Here is a 20,420-nt window from a genome sequence, read left to right as displayed (position 1 = left end):
AGATCGCTGGGTCAGATCGCTCCTCTGACACGACAGACGGTGCTTCTCGCCTCCGCGGCTCTCCCAGATTCTCTATTGTACTAGTGGTTGGGCTGCACCCTTGGTGCGCCGTCTAAGAGGAAGTTGGGAAGGTCAGATGGGATGCGCCCCTTTGACTGTCTTTATTATTCCTTGGTTAGACTTTTGGATACAAGCTTTGATATTGTATTGTCAAATGCAACATATCTAAATCTCTATATATGTATTGACGCATCAAGTGAGAAATAAACTGAAATGTCATGCCCATCTACGTTTTTTGTCCAAAAGGACCCCTTGGCCAATAGAATTGTCAAAAAGGACTACCCGTGGATATATTTGACAAAGGACCCCCTGGGCCGTGGCGGCAGGCGCGACAGGCGACACGTGGCACCTGCCGCCACGCCAGGAGGCGGCGGGCCCTGCCGCCACGGCAGGAGGCGGCCAACCGGCGAAAACGGATTAGGTACACTGCCTTGAGCCGGGACGGAACGGGCCAGGCCTGGTGGGCCATGCAGCCACTGGAGCAGGCGGCCGCTGCTGCCCATGTCGCTCGTAGGCCGACAGATTTTGCTGCTCGCGGGCCCAGGCGGTGGGCCATGCCGCCACTACGCGAGGCGGCATCTATGCTACACGCACGACAACGCACGCTGACAGCGCTGATTCCCAGGAGCGACAGCGACGATGACGGCGGTCATTCCCATGCGCGGGAATATGTACGCTGATGGCCTGCTTTTGGTTCTTTCGCCCGGGAATCAGTCCTACTTTTGCTACTTTTGTCTCAGCGGATGCGACGGCACTGCGAGAATCGCTCTGGCTATTGCTTGAGCGGATGCGACGGCACTGCGGTAATCAGTCACTCGCTACAGGAATCCGATGCTGCGGGAATCTGTTGTGCCGACACTACAGGGATCCTAAAATTTCCCGCCTAATTTCGTCCGTTCGCGCTTATTTTCTCGCAATCATTTGTCGTCTGAGCCTATAAAAAAAGACACCGAGGCTCTCGTCCAGCCATCCTCTAAATTACCACTACGCAAAGTGTGTAACACATTCTTGTAGTCGGTATGAGTTTGCCTTGCTCGGATCAAAGCATTAGGCCGAGGAAAATGAAGAATGCAAGTTTGCCTCCGGGGGTGGCAGTCCTGCGATGTTGGTGTGGCGATCTTTGCAAGGTGAAGGAGGTGACGGATTTTTCAGATTGGTTGGGCATGAAGTTTTTTATGTGCGCCAATTATGAGGAAGATCCACCCGTAGCTATTTCAGAGTACGACAAGCCTCCGGTATGCTTTAACCATCACGAATAGATATTGTTGGTATTTTGATTGATTCTTTAATAACATTCTTGTTTCTTGTTGTAGTCTCCTCTGCCTCTGTGCATGTACTATCGTTGGATTGACACGGAGATGCCGGCTTGGGCAGTGTGATGAGAAGCGAACCTCGAGACGAGGGTCGTTCCGTTGTTGGCCCGATCTTTCACGACACAAAACTCCATCACAGCAAGAACTCGTCGCAGGTTTACGAAGATGCTCGCAAATCCCACGGAAACAACACGCCAACCCCTCGATCCGAAGGAATAACGTGGACGAACCGTATAGGCTCAGCTTGTAATCTCCTACGCGTCGTGTCGCAGGAACTCACACGCCAACAGAGATTTTTGACAAGGTTTCTCTAAACTCGATAATGGCCGGCGGCCAAAAAACACACACGTGTCTAATTCATCGTAACATAATCTACCCTCTTACATGACGCCTCATGGCTTTATATATAAAGTACTATATTTGGTGTGACCAACAAGCTGGCCGCACCCCTACTTATCTCATCTTCTTAATTCAAAAGGAAAACAATCTGGACCTGTCTAAACAACACTAGGACTCTCATTTTCGTTGCTAATATGCCTTCTCGTAAAATCTGTAGGTGGACCCCAACCAAGCGTCTTCAAGGATAATAATCTCCACCATAAAAACCTGTAGACATGCACCTGTAATTTTGGTGGTCTTGTGTAACAGAAATAGGAAATACAATCTCCTAGTATTTTCTTCGAACGATCTGATTCTAGTGGCCGTACCCAACCGAAGTAATACTCGACCAGGACTCCTTCCTGGCTGTTAGCAGCGAACATGACTCCTCCCTCGTGGATACACATGCTCCTCCTAATCTCTGGCCCAAATGAGAATTGACCAAACGTGCTAGTGTAGGAATACATCCATGCATGCACGCACATACACATCTCCTTAGGTAATGCATGCATGTTCAACACCCTCTTTCCATTTTTACGTGAGTGCATCCTTATCAATGGCATAGTATGCATGCATGTAACTTCTACAATGAAAACATCATTGACCACTTGAACGACTACTGGATTAATAGTGTCAGTTATGGACATGGTCATATCATCCTCCCTTCCTTCAAGCGAAACCGTCCTCGGTTTCGAATCAATTTCTTTAACAACATCTTCATCTATTGATTGTTCGGGTGCCAAAAAAATTTCATCAACTTCGCCTTCCTTTTCCTTTTTTGCTTCTTCTTGCTCCTTCATCTTTCGCAGTCGTTCTTTCCTCCAAGCCTTGAACAACTTCTTTTCCATAGACATGAGAACATATTTTTTTGTCCCGGTTAACAGTGTACGTGTTGGCGAGATAGTCATGTGTAACATTGTTTTCTTTGTACCATGGCCGTCCCAACAACATATGACACGAAACCATCGACATCGGAATTACGTCGCACAAAATCTCACAAGAAAATTTCCCAACTGAAAACAGTACCATAGTTTGGTGTGTGATGTGAAGTTTGTCGTCGCACCTCCTCAAAATATATGGTCGTGGATGTGGTGTCATTGATAGCTCCAGCTTCTCCACCATGTCGATGCCGACCGCGTTGAACGAACTGTCATGGTCAATCGTCATGGCGCAGACTCTCTCTCCCACTTTACAGTAGGTGTGAAAAAGGTCAGCACCATAACCTTTCTCCTCCAGCAAAAAATCACCAGAGAGCCTCCCGTAGCTCCTTGCTGACGGCACGCCGGCCGTCTCCTCCGAAGTGCCGTGAGAAACGCCGGTCTCTGATACCACTTGATGAGAAGCGAACCTCGAGACGAGGGTCGTTCCGTTGTTGGCCCGATCTTTCACGACACAAAACTCCATCGCAGCAAGAACTCGTCGCAGGTTTACGAAGATGCTCGCAAATCCCACGGAAACAACACGCCAACCCCTCGATCCGAAGGAATAACGTGGACGAACCGTATAGGCTCAGCTTATAATCTCCTACGCGCCGTGTCGCAGGAACTCACATGCCAACAGAGATTTTTGACAAGGTTTCTCTAAACTCGATAATGGCCGGCGGCCGAAAAACACACACGTGTCTAATTCATCGTAACATAATCTACCCTCTTACATGACGCCTCATGGCTTTATATATAAAGTACTATATTTGGCGTGACCAACAAGCTGGCCGCACCCCTACTTATCTCATCTTCTTAATTCAAAAGGAAAACAATCTGGACCTGTCTAAACAACACTAGGACTCTCTTTTTTGTTACTGATATGCCTTCTCGTAAAATCTGTTGGTGGACCCCAACCAAGTGTCTTCAAGGATAATAATCTCCACCATAAAAACCTGTAGACATGCACCTGTAATTTTGGTGGTCTCGTGTAACAGAAATAGGAAATACAATCTCCTAGTATTTTCTTCGAACGATCTGATTTTAGGGGCCGTACCCAACCGAAGTAATAATCGACCAGGACTCCTTCCTGGCTGTTAGCAGCGAACAGGACTCCTCCCTCGTGGATACACATGCTCCTCCTAATCTCTGGCCCAAATGAGAATTGACCAAACGTGCTAGTGTAGGAATACATCCATGCATGCACGCACATACACATCTCCTTAGGTAATGCATGCATGTTCAACACCCTCTTTCCATCTTTACGGTGAGTGCATCCTTATCAATGGCATAGTATGCATGCATGTAACTTCTACAATGGAAACATCATTGACCACTTGAACGACTACTGGACTAATAGTGTCAGTTATGGACATGGTCATATCATCCTCCCTTCCTTCAAGCGAAACTGTCCTCGGTTTCGAATCAATTTCTTTAACAACATCTTCATCTATTGATTGTTCGGGTGCCAAAAAAATTTCATCAACTTCGCCTTCCTTTTCCTTTTTTGCTTCTTCTTGCTCCTTTATCTTTCGCAGTCGTTCTTTCCTCCAAGCCTTGAACAACTTCTTTTCCATAGACATGAGAACATATTTTTTGTCCCGGTTAACAGTGTACGTGTTGGCGAGATAGTCATGTGTAACATTGTTTTCCTTGTACCATGGCCGTCCCAACAACATATGACACGAAACCATCGACACCGGAATTACGTCGCACAAAATCTCACAAGAAAATTTCCCAACTGAAAACAGTACCACAATTTGGTGTGTGATGTGAAGTTTGTCGTCGCACCTCCTCAAAATATACGGTCGTGGATGTGGTGTCATTGATAGCTCCAGCTTCTCCACCATGTCGATGCCGACCGCGTTGACCGAACTGTCATGGTCAATCGTCATGGCGCAGACTCTCTCTCGCACTTTACAGTAGGTGTGAAAAAGGTCAGCACCATAACCTTTCTCCTCCAGCAAAAAATCACCGGAGAGCCTCCAGTAGCTCCTTGCTGACGGCATGCCGGCCGTCTCCTCCGAAGTGCCGTGAGAAACGCCGGTCTCTGATACCACTTGATGAGAAGCGAACCTCGAGACGAGGGTCGTTCCGTTGTTGGCCCGATCTTTCACGACACAAAACTCCATCGCAGCAAGAACTCGTCGCAGGTTTACGAAGATGCTCGCAAATCCCACGGAAACAACACGCCAACCCCTCAATCCGAAGGAATAACGTGGACGAACCGTATAGGCTCAGCTTGTAATCTCCTACGCGTCGTGTCGCAGGAACTCACACGCCAACAGAGATTTTTGACAAGGTTTCTCTAAACTCGATAATGGCCGGCGGCCGAAAAACACACACGTGTCTAATTCATCGTAACATAATCTACCCTCTTACATGACGCCTCATGGCTTTATATATAAAGTACTATATTTGGCGTGACCAACAAGCTGGCCGCACCCCTACTTATCTCATCTTCTTAATTCAAAAGGAAAACAATCTGGACCTGTCTAAACAACACTAGGACTCTCTTTTTCGTTGCTGATATGCCTTCTCGTAAAATCTGTAGGTGGACCCCAACCAAGCGTCTTCAAGGATAATAATCTCCACCATAAAAACCTGTAGACATGCACCTGTAATTTTGGTGGTCTCGTGTAATAGAAATAGGAAATACAATCTCCTAGTATTTTCTTCGAACGATCTGATTTTAGTGGCCGTACCCAACCGAAGTAATACTCGACCAGGACTCCTTCCTGGCTGTTAGCAGCGAACAGGACTCCTCCCTCGTGGATACACATGCTCCTCCTAATCTCTGGCCCAAATGAGAATTTACCAAACGTGCTAGTGTAGGAATACATCCATGCATGCACGCACATACACATCTCCTTGGGTAATGCATGCATGTTCAACACCCTCTTTCCATCTTTACGTGAGTGCATCCTTATCAATGGCATAGTATGCATGCATGTAACTTCTACAATGGAAACATCATTGACCACTTGAACGACTACTGGATTAATAGTGTCAGTTATGGACATGGTCATATCACAGTGAAAGAAGTCATCATGCGTGGAATAGTTTTTATGCGGAAGAGCGACGCGAGAAGGCGGAAGCTGAGGAGAAAGCAGAGCAAGAGAGAGAGAGAGTTAAAAGAATACTATGCGGAGCAACACTGTTTTTTCAGGATTTAGGAAAGAAAAACAGGGAAGAGGCTCGTCCCATGGAGGAGCAAGAACGACATTGAAAGGAGGCTCGTGAGGCGGAGAGACAGAGAAAGAAAGAAAGGGCTCGTGAGGCCAAGGCAGCAGAAGCTGGCGATGGAAAAGGAAAATATCCACGCTGGACTTAGTAGATTCCTGTGGTAGTATTTTAAATTTCGCAATCATTTGTATCTTAATTTCTGCAGTTTAATGTAGCGTTATTTCAGTAGTTAAATGTAGCTTTATTTGAATAGTACGATGTATCTTATTTTCAGTTGTACCGTGTCGTTATGAAAAAAATTATAGTTTTAGAATAAATTAGTGGCATTTTCTTTCCCTCCACTAATTATCGGACATCGTGCAACAACTACAAAATGAAATTAAGATAGAACATAATGTCGTACAATAAAAGAGTACAAACTAATAATGCAAGTACATTTGAATTAAACGGTAGAACTGGAATACAACTTAAACACCACATGAAGGCATCATCGTCATCCTCCGTCGATGCATAACTCTTGCCCTTCGAGGATGCAGAACTCTTACCCTTGGACAATGCAGAACTCTTGCCCCCTTCGAGGATGCAGTACTCTTGCCCTTGGACGATGCAGAACTCTTGCCCTTTGACGATGCAGAACCCGGAAGCGGCGACATGAAGATATCATCTTCGTCCTTGTTGTCGTCTACTAACTCTTGAGCACTGCGTTGGTTTTCCCTTGAAAAGGAAAGGGTGATGCAGCAAAGTAGCGTAAGTATTTCTCTCAGTTTTTTAGAACCAAGGTATCAATCCAGTAGGAGTCCACGCACGAGTCCCTCGCACCTACACAAACAAAAAAGAACATCGCAACCAACGCGATAAAGGGGTTGTCAATCCCTTCACGGTCAATTACGAGAGTGAGATCTGATAGAGATGATAGGATAATATTTTTGGTATTTTTATGATAAAGATGCAAAGTAAAATAAAAAGCAATAAAAATAGCTAAGTGTTGGAAGATTAATATGATGGAAATTAGACCCGGGGGCCATAGGTTTCACTAGTGGCTTCTCTCAAGATAGCATAAGTATTTGCGATGGGTAAACAAATTACTGTCGAGCAATTGATAGAATTGAGCATAGTTATGAGAATATCTAGGTATGATCATGTATATAGGCATCATGTCCGAGACAAGTAGACCGACTCCTGCCTGCATCTACTACTATTACTCCACACATCGACCGCTATCCAACATGCATCTAGAGTATTAATTCATAAGAACAGAGTAACGCTTTAAGCAAGATGACATGATATAGAGGGATAAACTCATGCAATATGATATAAACCCCATCTTTTTATCCTGGCAATAATACAATACGTACCTTGCTGCCCCTACTGTCACTGGGAAAGGACACCGCAAGATTGAACCCAAAGCTAAGCACTTCTCCCATTGCAAGAAAGATCAATCTAGTAGGCCAAACCAAACTGATAATTCGAAGAGACTTGCAAAGATAACCAATCATACATAAAAAAATTCAGAGAGGATTCGAATATTGTTCATAGATAATCTTGATCATAAACCCACAATTCATCGGATCTCGACAAACACACCGCAAAAGAAGATTACATCGAATAGATCTCCACAAGAGAGGGGAGAACATTGTATTGAGATCCAAAAAGATAGAAGAAGCCATCTAGCTAATAACTATGGACCCGAAGGTCTGAGCTAAACTACTCACACTTCATCGGAGAGGCCTTGGAGATGATGTAGAGGCCCTTCGTGATCAATGCCCCCTCCGGCGGAGTGCCGGAAAAGGTCCCAAGATGGGATCTCATGGGTACAGAAAGTTGCGGCGGTGGAATTAGGTTTTTGGCTCCGTATCTGATAGTTTGGGGGTACATAGGTATATATAGGAGGAAGAAGTACGTCGGTGAAGCAACGAGGGGCCCACGAGGGTGGAGGGCGCGCCTGGGGGGAGGGGGTAGGCGCGCCCCCTACCTCGTGCCTTCCTCCTTCGTTGCTTTGCATAGACTCCAAGTCCTCTGGATCACGTTTGTTCCGGAAATCACGTTCCTGAAGGTTTCATTCCGTTTGGACTCCGTTTGATATTCTTTTTCTGCGAAACACTGAAGCGGACAAAAAACAGCAATTCTGGGCTGGGCCTCCGGTTAATAGGTTAGTCCAAAAAATAATATAAAAGTATAATAAAGCCCAGTAATGTCCAAAACAGAATATAATATAGCATGGAACAATAAAAAAATTATAGATACGTTGGAGACGTATCATCGTCAGTCCATAAAAATGGATGCTTTGCAGCAGTCCTTCTGAAAGTTTCACTCTTCGGCTCCACTACCATCTTCCACCTTGCATGCAACCTAAGAAGTTCTTTACGTACCTCCTCATAGGTCCTTTCAGAGCATGGAACAATAAAAAAATTATAGATACGTTGGAGACGTATCATCGTCAGTCCATAAAAATGGATGCTTTGTAGCAGTCCTTCTGAAAGTTTCACTCTTCGGCTCCACTACCATCTTCCACCTTGCATGCAACCTAAGAAGTTCTTTACGTACCTCCTCATAGGTCCTTTCAGGCCACCCAGACCTACGTAATTCGTGAGCCAACTCATTCATTATGGTGTCACTACCGGTGAGTTCGTCCCATGGAACTATCCTATTGTCCATCCTGAAATCGGTAGCTAGCCTCAGAAGAGTTCTGCTCATCCCAGGGTGAAAACTACGATCGAAAGGATAATGGGACATCTCGACTACACTACACTCTAATGCTTATCCAGCTTCGTCTGAAGGGGGTTTTATAGGTAGTGAGGAGAAAATGGCGGGAAAGAACGACTGCGGTATGGCGGGAAAGGGTTGGCGGGAACATATGGCGGGAAACGGGTGGCGGGAAGATATGGCGGGAAGGGGTTGGCGGGAACATATGGAGCGAAACAGTTGGTGGGGAAATATTGAGGGGAAAGGGTTGCGCGAAAATATATTTTTTCAATGTCTAAGATGGGCAATGGTTGCACAGTATTCATCAGCCAAAATTAAAAGAAATCATTTTGGCCAAACTTAAGCTGAAGAGTGAAGCGGGATAGTATGGCGGGAATAATTTTTTCTGACTGGTGCATTTTTATTTCAGCATACGTAGATGTTTAAATCGGAAAATCTGATACTGACATATGTAGATACAATGGGTCGCACACGTGGATGGATGATTCACCCTAGTCAAGGACGACCACCTGGCCTTTCCTTACGACCGGAAAGCGACAAGCGATTAGGTGGTCGAGTTACACGAAGACCGCGGTCGTACTCCACTTCGGCTTCATGTGTCTGCGACTCCTGCGTAGCTGGTGGAGTCGGGAATCCTTGTTGCGAACCTGAAGCGTAATTGTAGGCGTATGGTTGTGACTCCGCGGGGATAAAAGATGGTCCAATAACGTTCCCTTTGAAGAACTCTGTAACTAATGATGTAACTGTGTCGCCATGATCATGTGATGCTCCCCGGATGCCTGTGTTGAGGCCACTTTGGGTGTCCTCATCGTCCCAATTAACATCAGGTATATCCTGCACATAGAAACATTGTAAACAAACTGTTAGAGGATAATGTATGATATCATTGTAAATGCATTAAAATGTAAACATGACTACCTGATCAGATCCCTCGCCTGTACCGTCTGGCCATTGTACGTGGTACTGGTTTAAATCTGGTACACGAGTCTCCTCGAGCATGGAGATCCCTCGCATGGAGAGATACGACTGAGATCCCTCACCTTGGGTGTATGCGTCATATCCTGTGTATGCATATGGATTCGGGGAAAGAGTCTGCTCGGGCATCAAATCCAAGCCCGTGCCATGGTCCTGAGATGTCTGCCCCTGACGAAGCTGCACCGAAGAAGAGCGATGCAGTGGCAGAGATGAGTCATGTCGTGGAAATGTCGTTCTAGTACTCGGACCCTCCCCCCAATGCCCATGGCTCGTACGCGCCTCGCTCGGTCTGGACGACGGCGCCGCACTCGGTCTGGCTGACCTCGCTACCGGCATGTTGTACGCTCCAGTGACAACGTCGTCGCCTCTACCGCATCTGAACTTTGTTGCCATGTATTCTTGAAAATGTTTCTGGAATGACTTGCGAGCTGGGCCCTGGGCCGGCATGCTTTCCGCAGCCATATGCCCTACTTCGTTGCAACTTTCAAGCTGAACAATATTTGGATGTTATTTGGTTCAAATGATTATGAAATGATGGACCTAAAAAAGTTACAAGTGATTACCATCTGGTCACGATAGTAGGCTGCATGCAGCTCAATATGTCTCTGCGCCTGCTCCTCCTGTGTGAGATGTGTTGGTATGTGTGTTGATACAGTACCACTGCTTGTATGCTTGATCTGTACTTCCATCGTACAGTCTACAAAATTAAATAATTACATAAACCGTTGTGATGAAAGCAAAGCATCTTCATGCATCGTATGGTCATCGTAATAAAATAATGTAAATAAAATGTACCTAAGTTGATGCACTATATCTGCTAGCGCTTCATTTTCCCACTTGTTTACCCATTGAATGTTGTGTTCCCTCCAATCGTATAAACTCCAACCCCTGCCCATATTGGTTAGCCTGCAAATTATGTAACAAAGTGTGAGTTTAGAAATTAAAAATGACACTAACTATTTAGGGAGGTCACATCTTACTTATGGGTTTCCTCATTGATACGTCTTGGAAAAGGTGGTGGACTCTCTTGATAGAGACCAAACTGTCTCATTACACGCTCTGGGTTGTAAGGTTCAACACACCACAGGAACAATAAGTTGCAGCGAGTCAGCCAGAATGCACTATCGCTCAAGATGCCTGCTGTGATGGGTCGAATATCAAAGACCATTTGTATCTGGTCCTAAGTCCACGGGTTCCATGTGACTTCTGCCTCATCAAGTATCTCAAACTGCTGGTGGTACATAGGGTAACTATTTTTCGCAATATTTGGAGACCAACGTTTCCGTGCCTTCGTCCACCTGGTGGCCATAGTTGCACTGCTGCCCTTGCTAAAGTCGTATGGGTGTACGGGATTTTGTATACGAGGTCGTACTACAGGGAGGTATTCCCAGGACCACAACTGTAGAAACTCGTAGGCGACACAAAGTAACGGAGCTTTTTGTGCGAAAGAGGTTTTTTGTGTGGCATCACACAAGCCTCTATATGTATGACATAGCATGGCAGAACCGAAGCTGTATTTTGGCTGCTCTGGTAAAGGTTCACCTACCATATTCTCTGCAATGTAGATGAGACCAGGGAGAACTACGTCCCTGTGTGAATTTGGAAACAGAGTCCCGAGAAGCCACAGCAAATGCGCAAACAGATGTCTTTTTCTCGTCTCCTCATCGGCGAAGCTAGATAAAATATGAAAGTTATCACGAAGCCAGGCGAGTGGGATGCCCCGAGGGCCACCAGAACGTTGTGATTCTGGCATTGCCATCCCAAGACGGGCTGCTATATCTAATGCCCAAGATGGAGACACTCGTGGAGAGACTAACGGCTCACCTCTAATTGGTAGAGCAGTGATCATAGAAACATCTTTCAGTGTAGGTGCAAGCTCCCCAAAACGAAAGTGAAAGGTGTGGGTTTCAGGTCTCCACCGGTCAACGAGGGATGTCAAAAGGGATAGGTCCAAACGTAATTGGTCGTCGCATGATGTGAGCCTAGCAAAACCTTGTAGTCCATAAGCGTCAAGGTGAGCAAGAAAAGAATTGTGTATTGGCCATGTTTTCTTTATGGTTCGAAGTCTGAAAGTCCGATAATCATGCTTAGTATTTGGTTTCAAAAATAGGTGGCAACGGTGGCCGGCGTCATGGGGCCCCTGCAAAAGCACTGGCACTGCAGCCATAACCTGCACACAAACATATAAATATAAATTATGAGGAAGACACAAATACAAATGCAAATCAAAATCAACTTAAAAAATACAAAGAGATACAATTTACATTAATTATCTGAAGTTAACATCACGAGTACAATAATACGAAGAGATTCATTTTAAATTTAATATAAGTACACATAATGAGTACAAATATAAATAGACATAGCGAGTACAGATATATCAACATCATGTAGTGTTGTTGGCTCGATACGGGCATTCTCTACGTGAATGTCCAGGACACCTGCATGAATGAAACATGCCCTAGAGGCAATAATAAAGTTGTTATTTATATTTCCTTATATCATGATAAATCTTTATTATTCATGCTAGAATTGTATTAACCGGAAACTTAGTACATGTGTGAATACATAGACAAATAGAGTGTCACTAGTATGCCTCTACTTGACTAGCTCGTTGAATCAAAGATGGTTAAGTTTCCTAGCCATAGACATGAGTTGTCATTTGATTAACAGGATCACATAATTAGAGAATGATGTGATTGACTTGACCCATTCCGTTAGCTTAGCATTTGATCGTTTAGTATATTGCTATTGCTTTCTTCATGACTTATACATGTTCCTATGACTGTGAGATTATGCAACTCCCGAATACCGGAGGAACACTTTGTGTGCTACCAAATGTCACAACGTAACTGGGTGATTATAAAGGTGCTCTACAGGTGTCTCAGATGGTACTTGTTGAGTTCGCATAGATCAAGATTAGGATTTGTCACTCCGATTGTCGGAGAGGTATATATGGGCCCTCTCGGTAATGCACAACACTATATGCCTTGCAAGAAATGTGACTAATGGGTTAGTTGCGGGATGATGCATTACAGAACGAGTAAAGAGACTTGCCTGTAACGAGATTGAACTAGGTATTGAGATACCGATGATCGAATCTCGGGCAAGTAACATACTGATGACAAAGGGAACGACGTATGTTGTTATGCGGTTTGACTGATAAAGATCTTCGTAGAATATGTGGGAGCCAATATGAGCATCCAGGTTCCTCTATTGGTTATTGACAGGAAACGAGTCTCGCTCATGTCTACATAGTTCTCGAACCCATAGGGTCCGCACGCTTAACGTTCGGTGACGATCGGTATTATGAGTTTATGTGTTTTGATGTACCGAAGGTAGTTCGGTTTCCCGGATATGATCACGGACATAACAAGGAGTCTCAAAATGGTCGAGACATAAAGATCGATATATTGGATGACTATGTTTGGACTTTGGAAGGGTTCCGGGCAAGTTCGGACAAATACCGGAGTACCGGGGGGTTACCGGAACCCCCCGGGGAGTGTAATGGGCCTTAGTGGAGAAGAGGAGGGGCAGCCAGGGCAGGCCGCGCACCCCCTCCCCCTCTACTCCAAATTGGACAAGGAGGGGGGCGGTGCCCCCCTTTCCTTCCCCCTCTCTCCTCCTTCCCTCTCTCCTACTCCTACTCTTGGAAGGGTTGGAGTCCTACTCCCGGTGGGAGTAGGACTCCCCTTGGGGCACGCCTAGGAGGGCCTCCCCCTCCCCCTCCTCCACTCCTTTATATACGGGGAGGGGGCACCCCATAGACACAAGTTGATCAGTTGATCTTTTAGCCGTGTGTAGTGCCTCGCTCCACCATAATCCACCTCGGTCATATCGTAGCGGTGCTTAGGCGAAGCCCTGCGTCAGTAGCATCATCATCACCGTCATCACGCCGTCGTGCTGACGGAACTCACCCTTGAAGCTATGCTGGATCGTGAGTTCGAGGGACGTCATCGAGCTGAATGTGTGCTGAACTCGGAGGTGTCGTGCATTCGGTACTTGATCGGTCGGATCATGAAGACGTACGACTACATCAACCCCGTTGTCATAACGCTTCCGCTTTCGGTCTACGAGGGTACGTGGACGACACTCTCCCCTCTCATTGCTATGCATCACCATGATCTTGCGTGTGCATAGGAATTTTTTTGAAATTACTACGTTCCCCAACAGTGGCGTCCGAGCCAGGTTTATGCGTAGATGTTATATGCACGAGTAGAACACAAAGAGTTGTGGGCGATAATAGTCATACTTTGATTCGGCAGTATTGTTGGATGAAGCGGCCCGGACCGACATTACGCGTACGCTTACGCGAGACTGGTTCTACCGATGTGCTTTGCACACAGGTGGTCGGCGGGTGTCAGTTTCTCCAACTTTAGTTGAATCGAGTATGGCTATGCCCGGTCCTTGTGAAGGTTAAAACAACACATACTTGACGAAATATCGTTGTGGTTTTGATGCGTAGGTAAGAACGGTTCTTGCTCAGCCCATAGCAGCCACGTAAAACTTGCAACAATAAAGTAGAGGACGTCTAACTTGCTTTTGCAGGGCATGCTGTGATGTGATATGGTCAAGACATGATGCTAAATTTTATTGTATGAGATGATCATGTTTTGTAACGAAGTTATCGGCAACTGGCAGGAGCCATATGGTTGTCGCTTTATTGTATGCAATGCAATCGCCCTGTAATTGTTTTTACTTTATCACTAAGCGGTAGCGATAGTCGTAGAAACAATAGTTGGCGAGACGACAACGATGCTATGATGGAGATCAAGGTGTCGCGCCAGTGACGATGGTGATCATGACGGTGCTTTGGAGATGGAGATCAAAGGCACAAGATGATGATGGCCATATCATATCACTTATATTGATTGCATGTGATGTTTATCCTTTATGCATATTTTTTTGCTTAGATCGACGGTAGCATTATAAGATGATCTCTCACTAAATTTCAAGGTATAAGTGTTCTCCCTGAGTATGCACCATTGCGAAAGTTCGTCGTGCCGAGACACCACATGATGATCGGGTGTGATAAGCTCTACGTTCACATACAAGGGGTGCAAGCCAGTTTTGCACACGCAGAATACTCGGGTTAAACTTGACGAGCCTAGCATATGCAGATATGGCCTCAGAACACTGAGACCGAAAGGTCGAGCGTGAATCATATAGTAGATATGATCAACATAGTGATGTTCACCATTGAAAACTACTCCATCTCACGTGATGATTGGACATGGTTTAGTTGATTTGGATCACGTGATCACTTAGATGATTAGAGGGATGTCTATCTAAGTGGGAGTTCTTAAGTAATTTGATTAATTGAACTTTAATTTATCATGAACTTAGTACCTGATAGTATTTTGCATGTCTATGTTGTTGTAGATAGATGGCCCGTGCTGTTGTTCCGTTGAATTTTAATGCGTTCCTTGAGAAAGCTAAGTTGAAAGATGATGGTAGAAATTACACAGGCTGGGTCCGTAACTTGAGGATTATCCTCATTGCTGCACAGAAGAATTACATCCTGGAAGCACCGCTGGGTGCCAGGCCTACTGCAGATGCTACTGATGAAGTTAAGAATGTCTGGCAGAGCAAAGCTGATGACTACTCGATAGTTGAGTGTGCCATGCTTTACTGCTTAGAACTGGGACTTCAACGACGTTTTGAACGCCATGGAGCATATGAGATGTTCCAGGAGTTGAAGTTAATATTTCAAGCAAATGCCCGGATTGAGAGATATAAAGTCTCCAATAAGTTCTACAGCTGCAAGATGGAGGAGAATAGTTCTGTCAGTGAACATATACTCAAAATGTCTGGGTATAACAATCACTTGATTCAACTGGGAGTTAATCCTCTTGATGATAGTGTCATTGACAGAATTCTTCAATCACTGCCACCAAGCTACAAGAGCTTTGTGATTAATTATAACATGCAAGGGATGGATAAGACAATTCCCGAGCTCTTCGCAATGCTAAAGGCTGCGGAGGTAGAAATCAAGAAGGAGCATCAAGTGTTGATGGTCAACAAGACCACCAGTTTCAAGAAAAAGGGTAAAGGGAAGAAGGGGAACTTCAAGAAGAATGGCAAGCAAGTTGCTGCTCAAGTGAAGAAGCCCAAGTCTGGACCTAAGCCTGAGACTGAGTGCTTCTACTGCAAACAGACTGGTCACTAGAAGCGGAACTTCCCCAAGTATTTGGCGGATACGAAGGATGGCAAGGTGAACAAAGGTATATGTGATATACATGTTATTGATGTGTACCTTACTAATGCTCGCAGTAGCACCTGGGTATTTGATACTGGTTCTGTTGCTAATATTTGCAACTCGAAACAGAGGCTACAGATTAAGCGAAGATTGGCTAAGGACGAGGTGACGATGCACATGGGAAATGGTTCCAAAGTTGATGTGATTGCCGTTGGCACGCTACCTCTACACCTACCTTCGGGATTAGTTTTAAACTTGAATAATTGTTATTTGGTGCCAGCGTTGAGCATGAAAATTATATCTGGATCTTGTTTGATGCGAGACGGTTATTCATTTAAATCTTAGAATAATGGTTGTTCTATTTATATGAGTAATATCTTTTATGGTCATGCACCCTTGAATTCATATTGAATCTCGATAGTAGTGATACACATATTCATAATATTGAAGCCAAAAGATGCAGAGTTGATAATGATAGTGCAACTTATTTGTGGCACTGCCGTTTAGGTCATATTGGTGTAAAGTGCATGAAGAAACTCCATTCTGATGGACTTTTGGAATCACTTGATTATGATCACTTGGTACTTGCGAACCATGCCTCATGGGCAAAATGACTAAAACGACGTTCTCCGGAATAATGGAGCGAGCAACAGATTTGTTGGAAATCATACATACTGATGTATGTGGTCCAATGAATGTTGAGGCTCGCGGCGGGTATCGTTATTTTCTCACTTCACAGATGATTTGAGCATATATGGGTATATCTACTTGATGAAACATAAGTATGAAACATTTGAAAAGTTCAAAGAATTTCAGAGTGAAGTGGAAAATCATCGTAACAAGGAAATAAAGTTTCTACGATCTGATCGTGGAGGAGAATATTTGAGTTATGAGTTTGGTCTTCATTTGAAACAATGCAGAATAGTTTCGCAACTCACGCCACCCGGAACACCACAGTGTAATGGTGTGTCCGAACGTCGTAATCGTACTTTACTTGATATGGTGTGATCTATGATGTCTCTTACTGATTTACCGCTATCATTTTGGGGTTATGCTTTAAGAGACGGCTGCATTCATGTTAAATAGGGCACCATCTAAATCCGTTCAGATGACGCCTTATGAACTGTGGTTTGGCAAGAAACCAAAGTTGTCATTTCTTAAAGTTTGGGGCTGCGATGCTTATGTGAAAAAGCTTCAACCTGATAAGCTCGAACCCAAATCGAAGAAATGTATCTTCATAGGATACCCAAAGGAGACTGTTGGGTACACCTTCTATCACAGATCTGAAGGCAAGACAGTCGTTGCTAAGAATGGATCTTTTCTAGAGAAGGAGTTTCTCTCAAAAGAAGTGAGTGGGAGGAAAGTAGAACTTGATGAGGTAACTGTACTTGCTCCCTTATTGGAAAGTAGTTCATCACAAAAATCAGTTCCTGTGATCCCTACACCAATTAGTGAGGAAGCTGATGATAATGATCATGAAACTTCAGATCAAGTTACTACCGAACCTCGTAGGTCAACCAGAGTAAGATCCGCACCAGAGTGGTATGGTAATCCTGTTCTGGAAGTCATGTTACTTGACCATGACGAACCTACGAACTATGAGGAAGCGATGATGAGCCCAGATTCCGCAAAATGGCTTGAAGCCATGAAATCTGAGATGGGATCCATGTATGAGAACAAAGTGTGGACTTTGGTTGACTTGCCTGATGATCGGCAAGCCATCGAGAATAAATGGATATTCAAGAAGAAGACTGACGCTGACGGTAATGTTACTATCTACAAAGCTCTACTTGTTGCGAAAGGTTTTCGACAAGTTCAAGGAGTTGAATACGATGAGACCTTCTCACCCGTAGCGATGCTTAATGATAACCCACAAGTATAGGGGATCACAACAATTTTCGAGGGTAGAGTATTCAACCCAAATTTATTGATTCGACACAAGGGGAGCCAAAGAATATTCTCAAGTATTAGCAGTTGAGTTGTCAATTCAACCACACCTGGATAACTTAATATATGCAGCAAAGTATTTAGTAGCAAAGTAGTATGGAAGTAACGGTAACAGTGGCAAAAGTAACAATAGCAACTTTGTAGTAATTGTAATAGTGGCAACGGTAAAGTAACTAAGCAAAGATCAATATGTGAAAAGCTTGTAGGCATTGGATCGGTGATGGATAATTATGTCGGATTCGATTCATCATGTAACAGTTATAACATAGGGTGACACAGAACTAGCTCCAATTCATCAATGTAATGTAGGCATGTATTCTGAATATATTCATACGTGCTTATGGAAAAGAACTTGCATGACATCTTTTGTGCTACCCTCCCGTGGCAGCAGGGTCCTATTGCAAACTAAGGGATATTAAGGCCTCGTTTTCATAGAGTACCGGACCAAAGCATTAACACTTAGTGAATACATGAAGTCCTCAAACTACGGTCATCATCGGGAGTGGTCCCGATTATTGTCACTTCGGGGTTACCGGATCATAACACATAGTAGGTGACTATTGACTTGCAAGATAGGATCAAGAACTCACATATATTCATGAAAACATAATAGGTTCGGATATGAAATCATGGCACTCGGGCCCTAGTGACAAGCATTAAGCATAGCAAAGTCATAGCAATATCAATCTCAGAACACCGTGGATACTAGGGATCAAACCCTAACAAAACTCACTCGATTACATGGTAAATCTCATCCAACCCATCACCTCCAGCAAGCCTACGATGGAATTACTCACGCATGGCCATGAGCATCATGAAATTGGTGATGGAGGATGGTTGATGATGATGACGGCGACGGATTCCCCTCTCCAGAGCCCCGAACAGACTCCAGATCAGCCCTCCCGAGAGAGTTTAGGGCTTGGCAGTGGCTCCGTATCATAAAACACGATGAATCCTTCTCTCTGATTTTTTTCACCCCGAACGTGAATATATGGAGTTGGAGTTGAGGTCGGTGGAGATTCAGGGGGCCCACGAGGCAGGGGGCGCGCCTAGGGGGGGAAGGCGCGCCCCCCACCCTCGTGGACAGGATGTGGGCCCCTGGTCTTAATTCTTTCGCCAGTATTTTTTATAAATTCCAAAAATATTCTCGGTGAAGTTTTAGGTCATTCCGAGAACATTTATTTCTGCACAAAAATAATACCATGGCAATTCTGCTGAAAACAGCGTAAGTCCGGGTTAGTTCCATTCAAATCATGCAAGTTAGAGTCCAAAACAAGGGCAAAAGTGTTTGGAAAAGTAGATACGACAGAGACGTATCAACTCCCCCAAGCTTAAACCTTTGCTTGTCCTCAAGTAATTCAGTTGACAAACTGAAAGTGATAAAGAAAAACTTTTACAAACTCTGTTTGCTCTTGTTGTTGTAAATATGTAAAGCCAGCATTCAGGTTTTTAACAAAGATTATGAACTAACCACATTCACAATAACATTTAGGTCTCATGTTTACTCATATCAATGGCATAATCAACTAGCGAGCAATAATAATAAATCTCAGATGACAACACTTTCTCAAAACAATCATAATATGATATAACAAGATGGTATCTCGCTAGCCCTTTCAGAGACCGCAAAACATAAATGCAGAGCACCTCTGAAGATCAAGGACTGACTAGACATTGTAATTCATGGTAAAAGAGATCCAGTCATAGTCTTACTCAATATAAATTAATAGTAATGGATGCAAATGACTGTGGTGCTCTCCAACTGGTGCTTTTTAATAGGAGGGTGATGACTCATATAAGTAAATAGATAGGCCCTTCGCAGAGGGAAGCAGGGATTTGTAGAGCTGCCGGAGCTCGAGTTTTGAAATAGAGATAAATAATATTTTGAGTGGCATACTTTCATTGTCAACATAACAACCAAGAGATCTCGATATCTTCCATGCTACACACATTATAGGCGGTTCCCAAACAGAATGGTAAAGTTTATACTCCCCCACCACCAACAAGCACACTCCACGGCTGGTCTGAAACAACGGGTACCGTCCAACCAACAACAGTCTTGGGGGAGTTTTGTTTGCAATTAATTTGATTTGTTTTGAGCATGGGACTGGGCATCCCGGTGAACGACCATTTTCTCGTGAACGAGGAGCGGAGTCCGCTCCTCTTGAGAATAACCCACCTAGCATGGAAGATATAGACAACCCTAGTGTAAGGGCATATTTATCCCTTAGTTGTTGTGGTGATTGATGACAATGCTTTTGCGGACTAATCGTGTGTATTGAGTATTTCAGACATTTCATCACTAGGCACAAGACGATTTGGTGCCCCTCGAAGACTATTGAAGACGGCGTTTCTCTATGTTTGTTTTTGGTGGATTTGAGTCGTAGGAAAGCCGTACTATTAAGAGGGGGTCCGCTTTGGAAAGGTTTGGGTGGAATCATCACGTACACGTCTACTCCATTTGCACCGCCTTTCCTTTGGCCTTTGGAGCATCCTCCCTCTTTTCTTATCTATGCAAACTGTCGTGTTTGCTGAACTGGGGCATGCGGTAGTACTGCTCCTAGGAGCAGTAGTACCGCAGGCCCTTGCGGTAGTACCGGCCTCTGGCGCGGTAGTGCCGCAAGTGCCCACGGTAGTACTGGTTCCTTGGAGCGGTAGTACCGTGGCCTCAGGCCAGGCGCTGTTGCTTTTGCGGTAGTAGGGCGCATGTAATTTTTTACATCCGCACCCTACGCGGTA

General features: G+C 44.6%; 1 protein-coding gene and 1 pseudogene across 1 annotated transcript; both read right to left on the bottom strand.

Moving 5' to 3' along the window:
• Positions 1-9,055: 9,055 nt before the first annotated feature.
• Positions 9,056-9,997, bottom strand: LOC147971741 (uncharacterized). Its single transcript, XM_087524097.1, has 2 exons — positions 9,479-9,997; positions 9,056-9,394 (listed from the first exon to the last, which is right to left on the bottom strand). The coding sequence occupies exons 1-2, from the start codon at positions 9,995-9,997 to the stop codon at positions 9,056-9,058; spliced, it is 858 nt and encodes a 285-aa protein (XP_087380223.1).
• Positions 9,998-10,511: 514 nt separating this feature from the next.
• Positions 10,512-11,702, bottom strand: LOC147971740 (serine/threonine-protein phosphatase 7 long form homolog; annotated as a pseudogene).
• Positions 11,703-20,420: the final 8,718 nt, after the last annotated feature.

The sequence above is a fragment of the Triticum urartu genome, chromosome 5A (genome assembly GCF_056163025.1).
Source record: "Triticum urartu cultivar PI428250 chromosome 5A, HENAU_Tu73, whole genome shotgun sequence".
Classification (NCBI taxonomy): Eukaryota; Viridiplantae; Streptophyta; class Magnoliopsida; order Poales; family Poaceae; genus Triticum; species Triticum urartu.
Note: the sequence above shows the minus strand (reverse complement) of the source record. Positions and strands in the feature narration are given on the sequence as shown.

Excerpts from the sequence above, each read along its gene's own strand:
- LOC147971741 (XM_087524097.1), bottom strand. The coding sequence starts at position 9,997 with ATGGCTGCGGAAAGCATGCCGGCCCAGGGCCCAGCTCGCAAGTCATTC. Across the intron at positions 9,395-9,478 it reads CAGGCGAGGGATCTGATCAG|GATATACCTGATGTTAATTG; the intron begins GTAGTCATGTTT and ends TTCTATGTGCAG.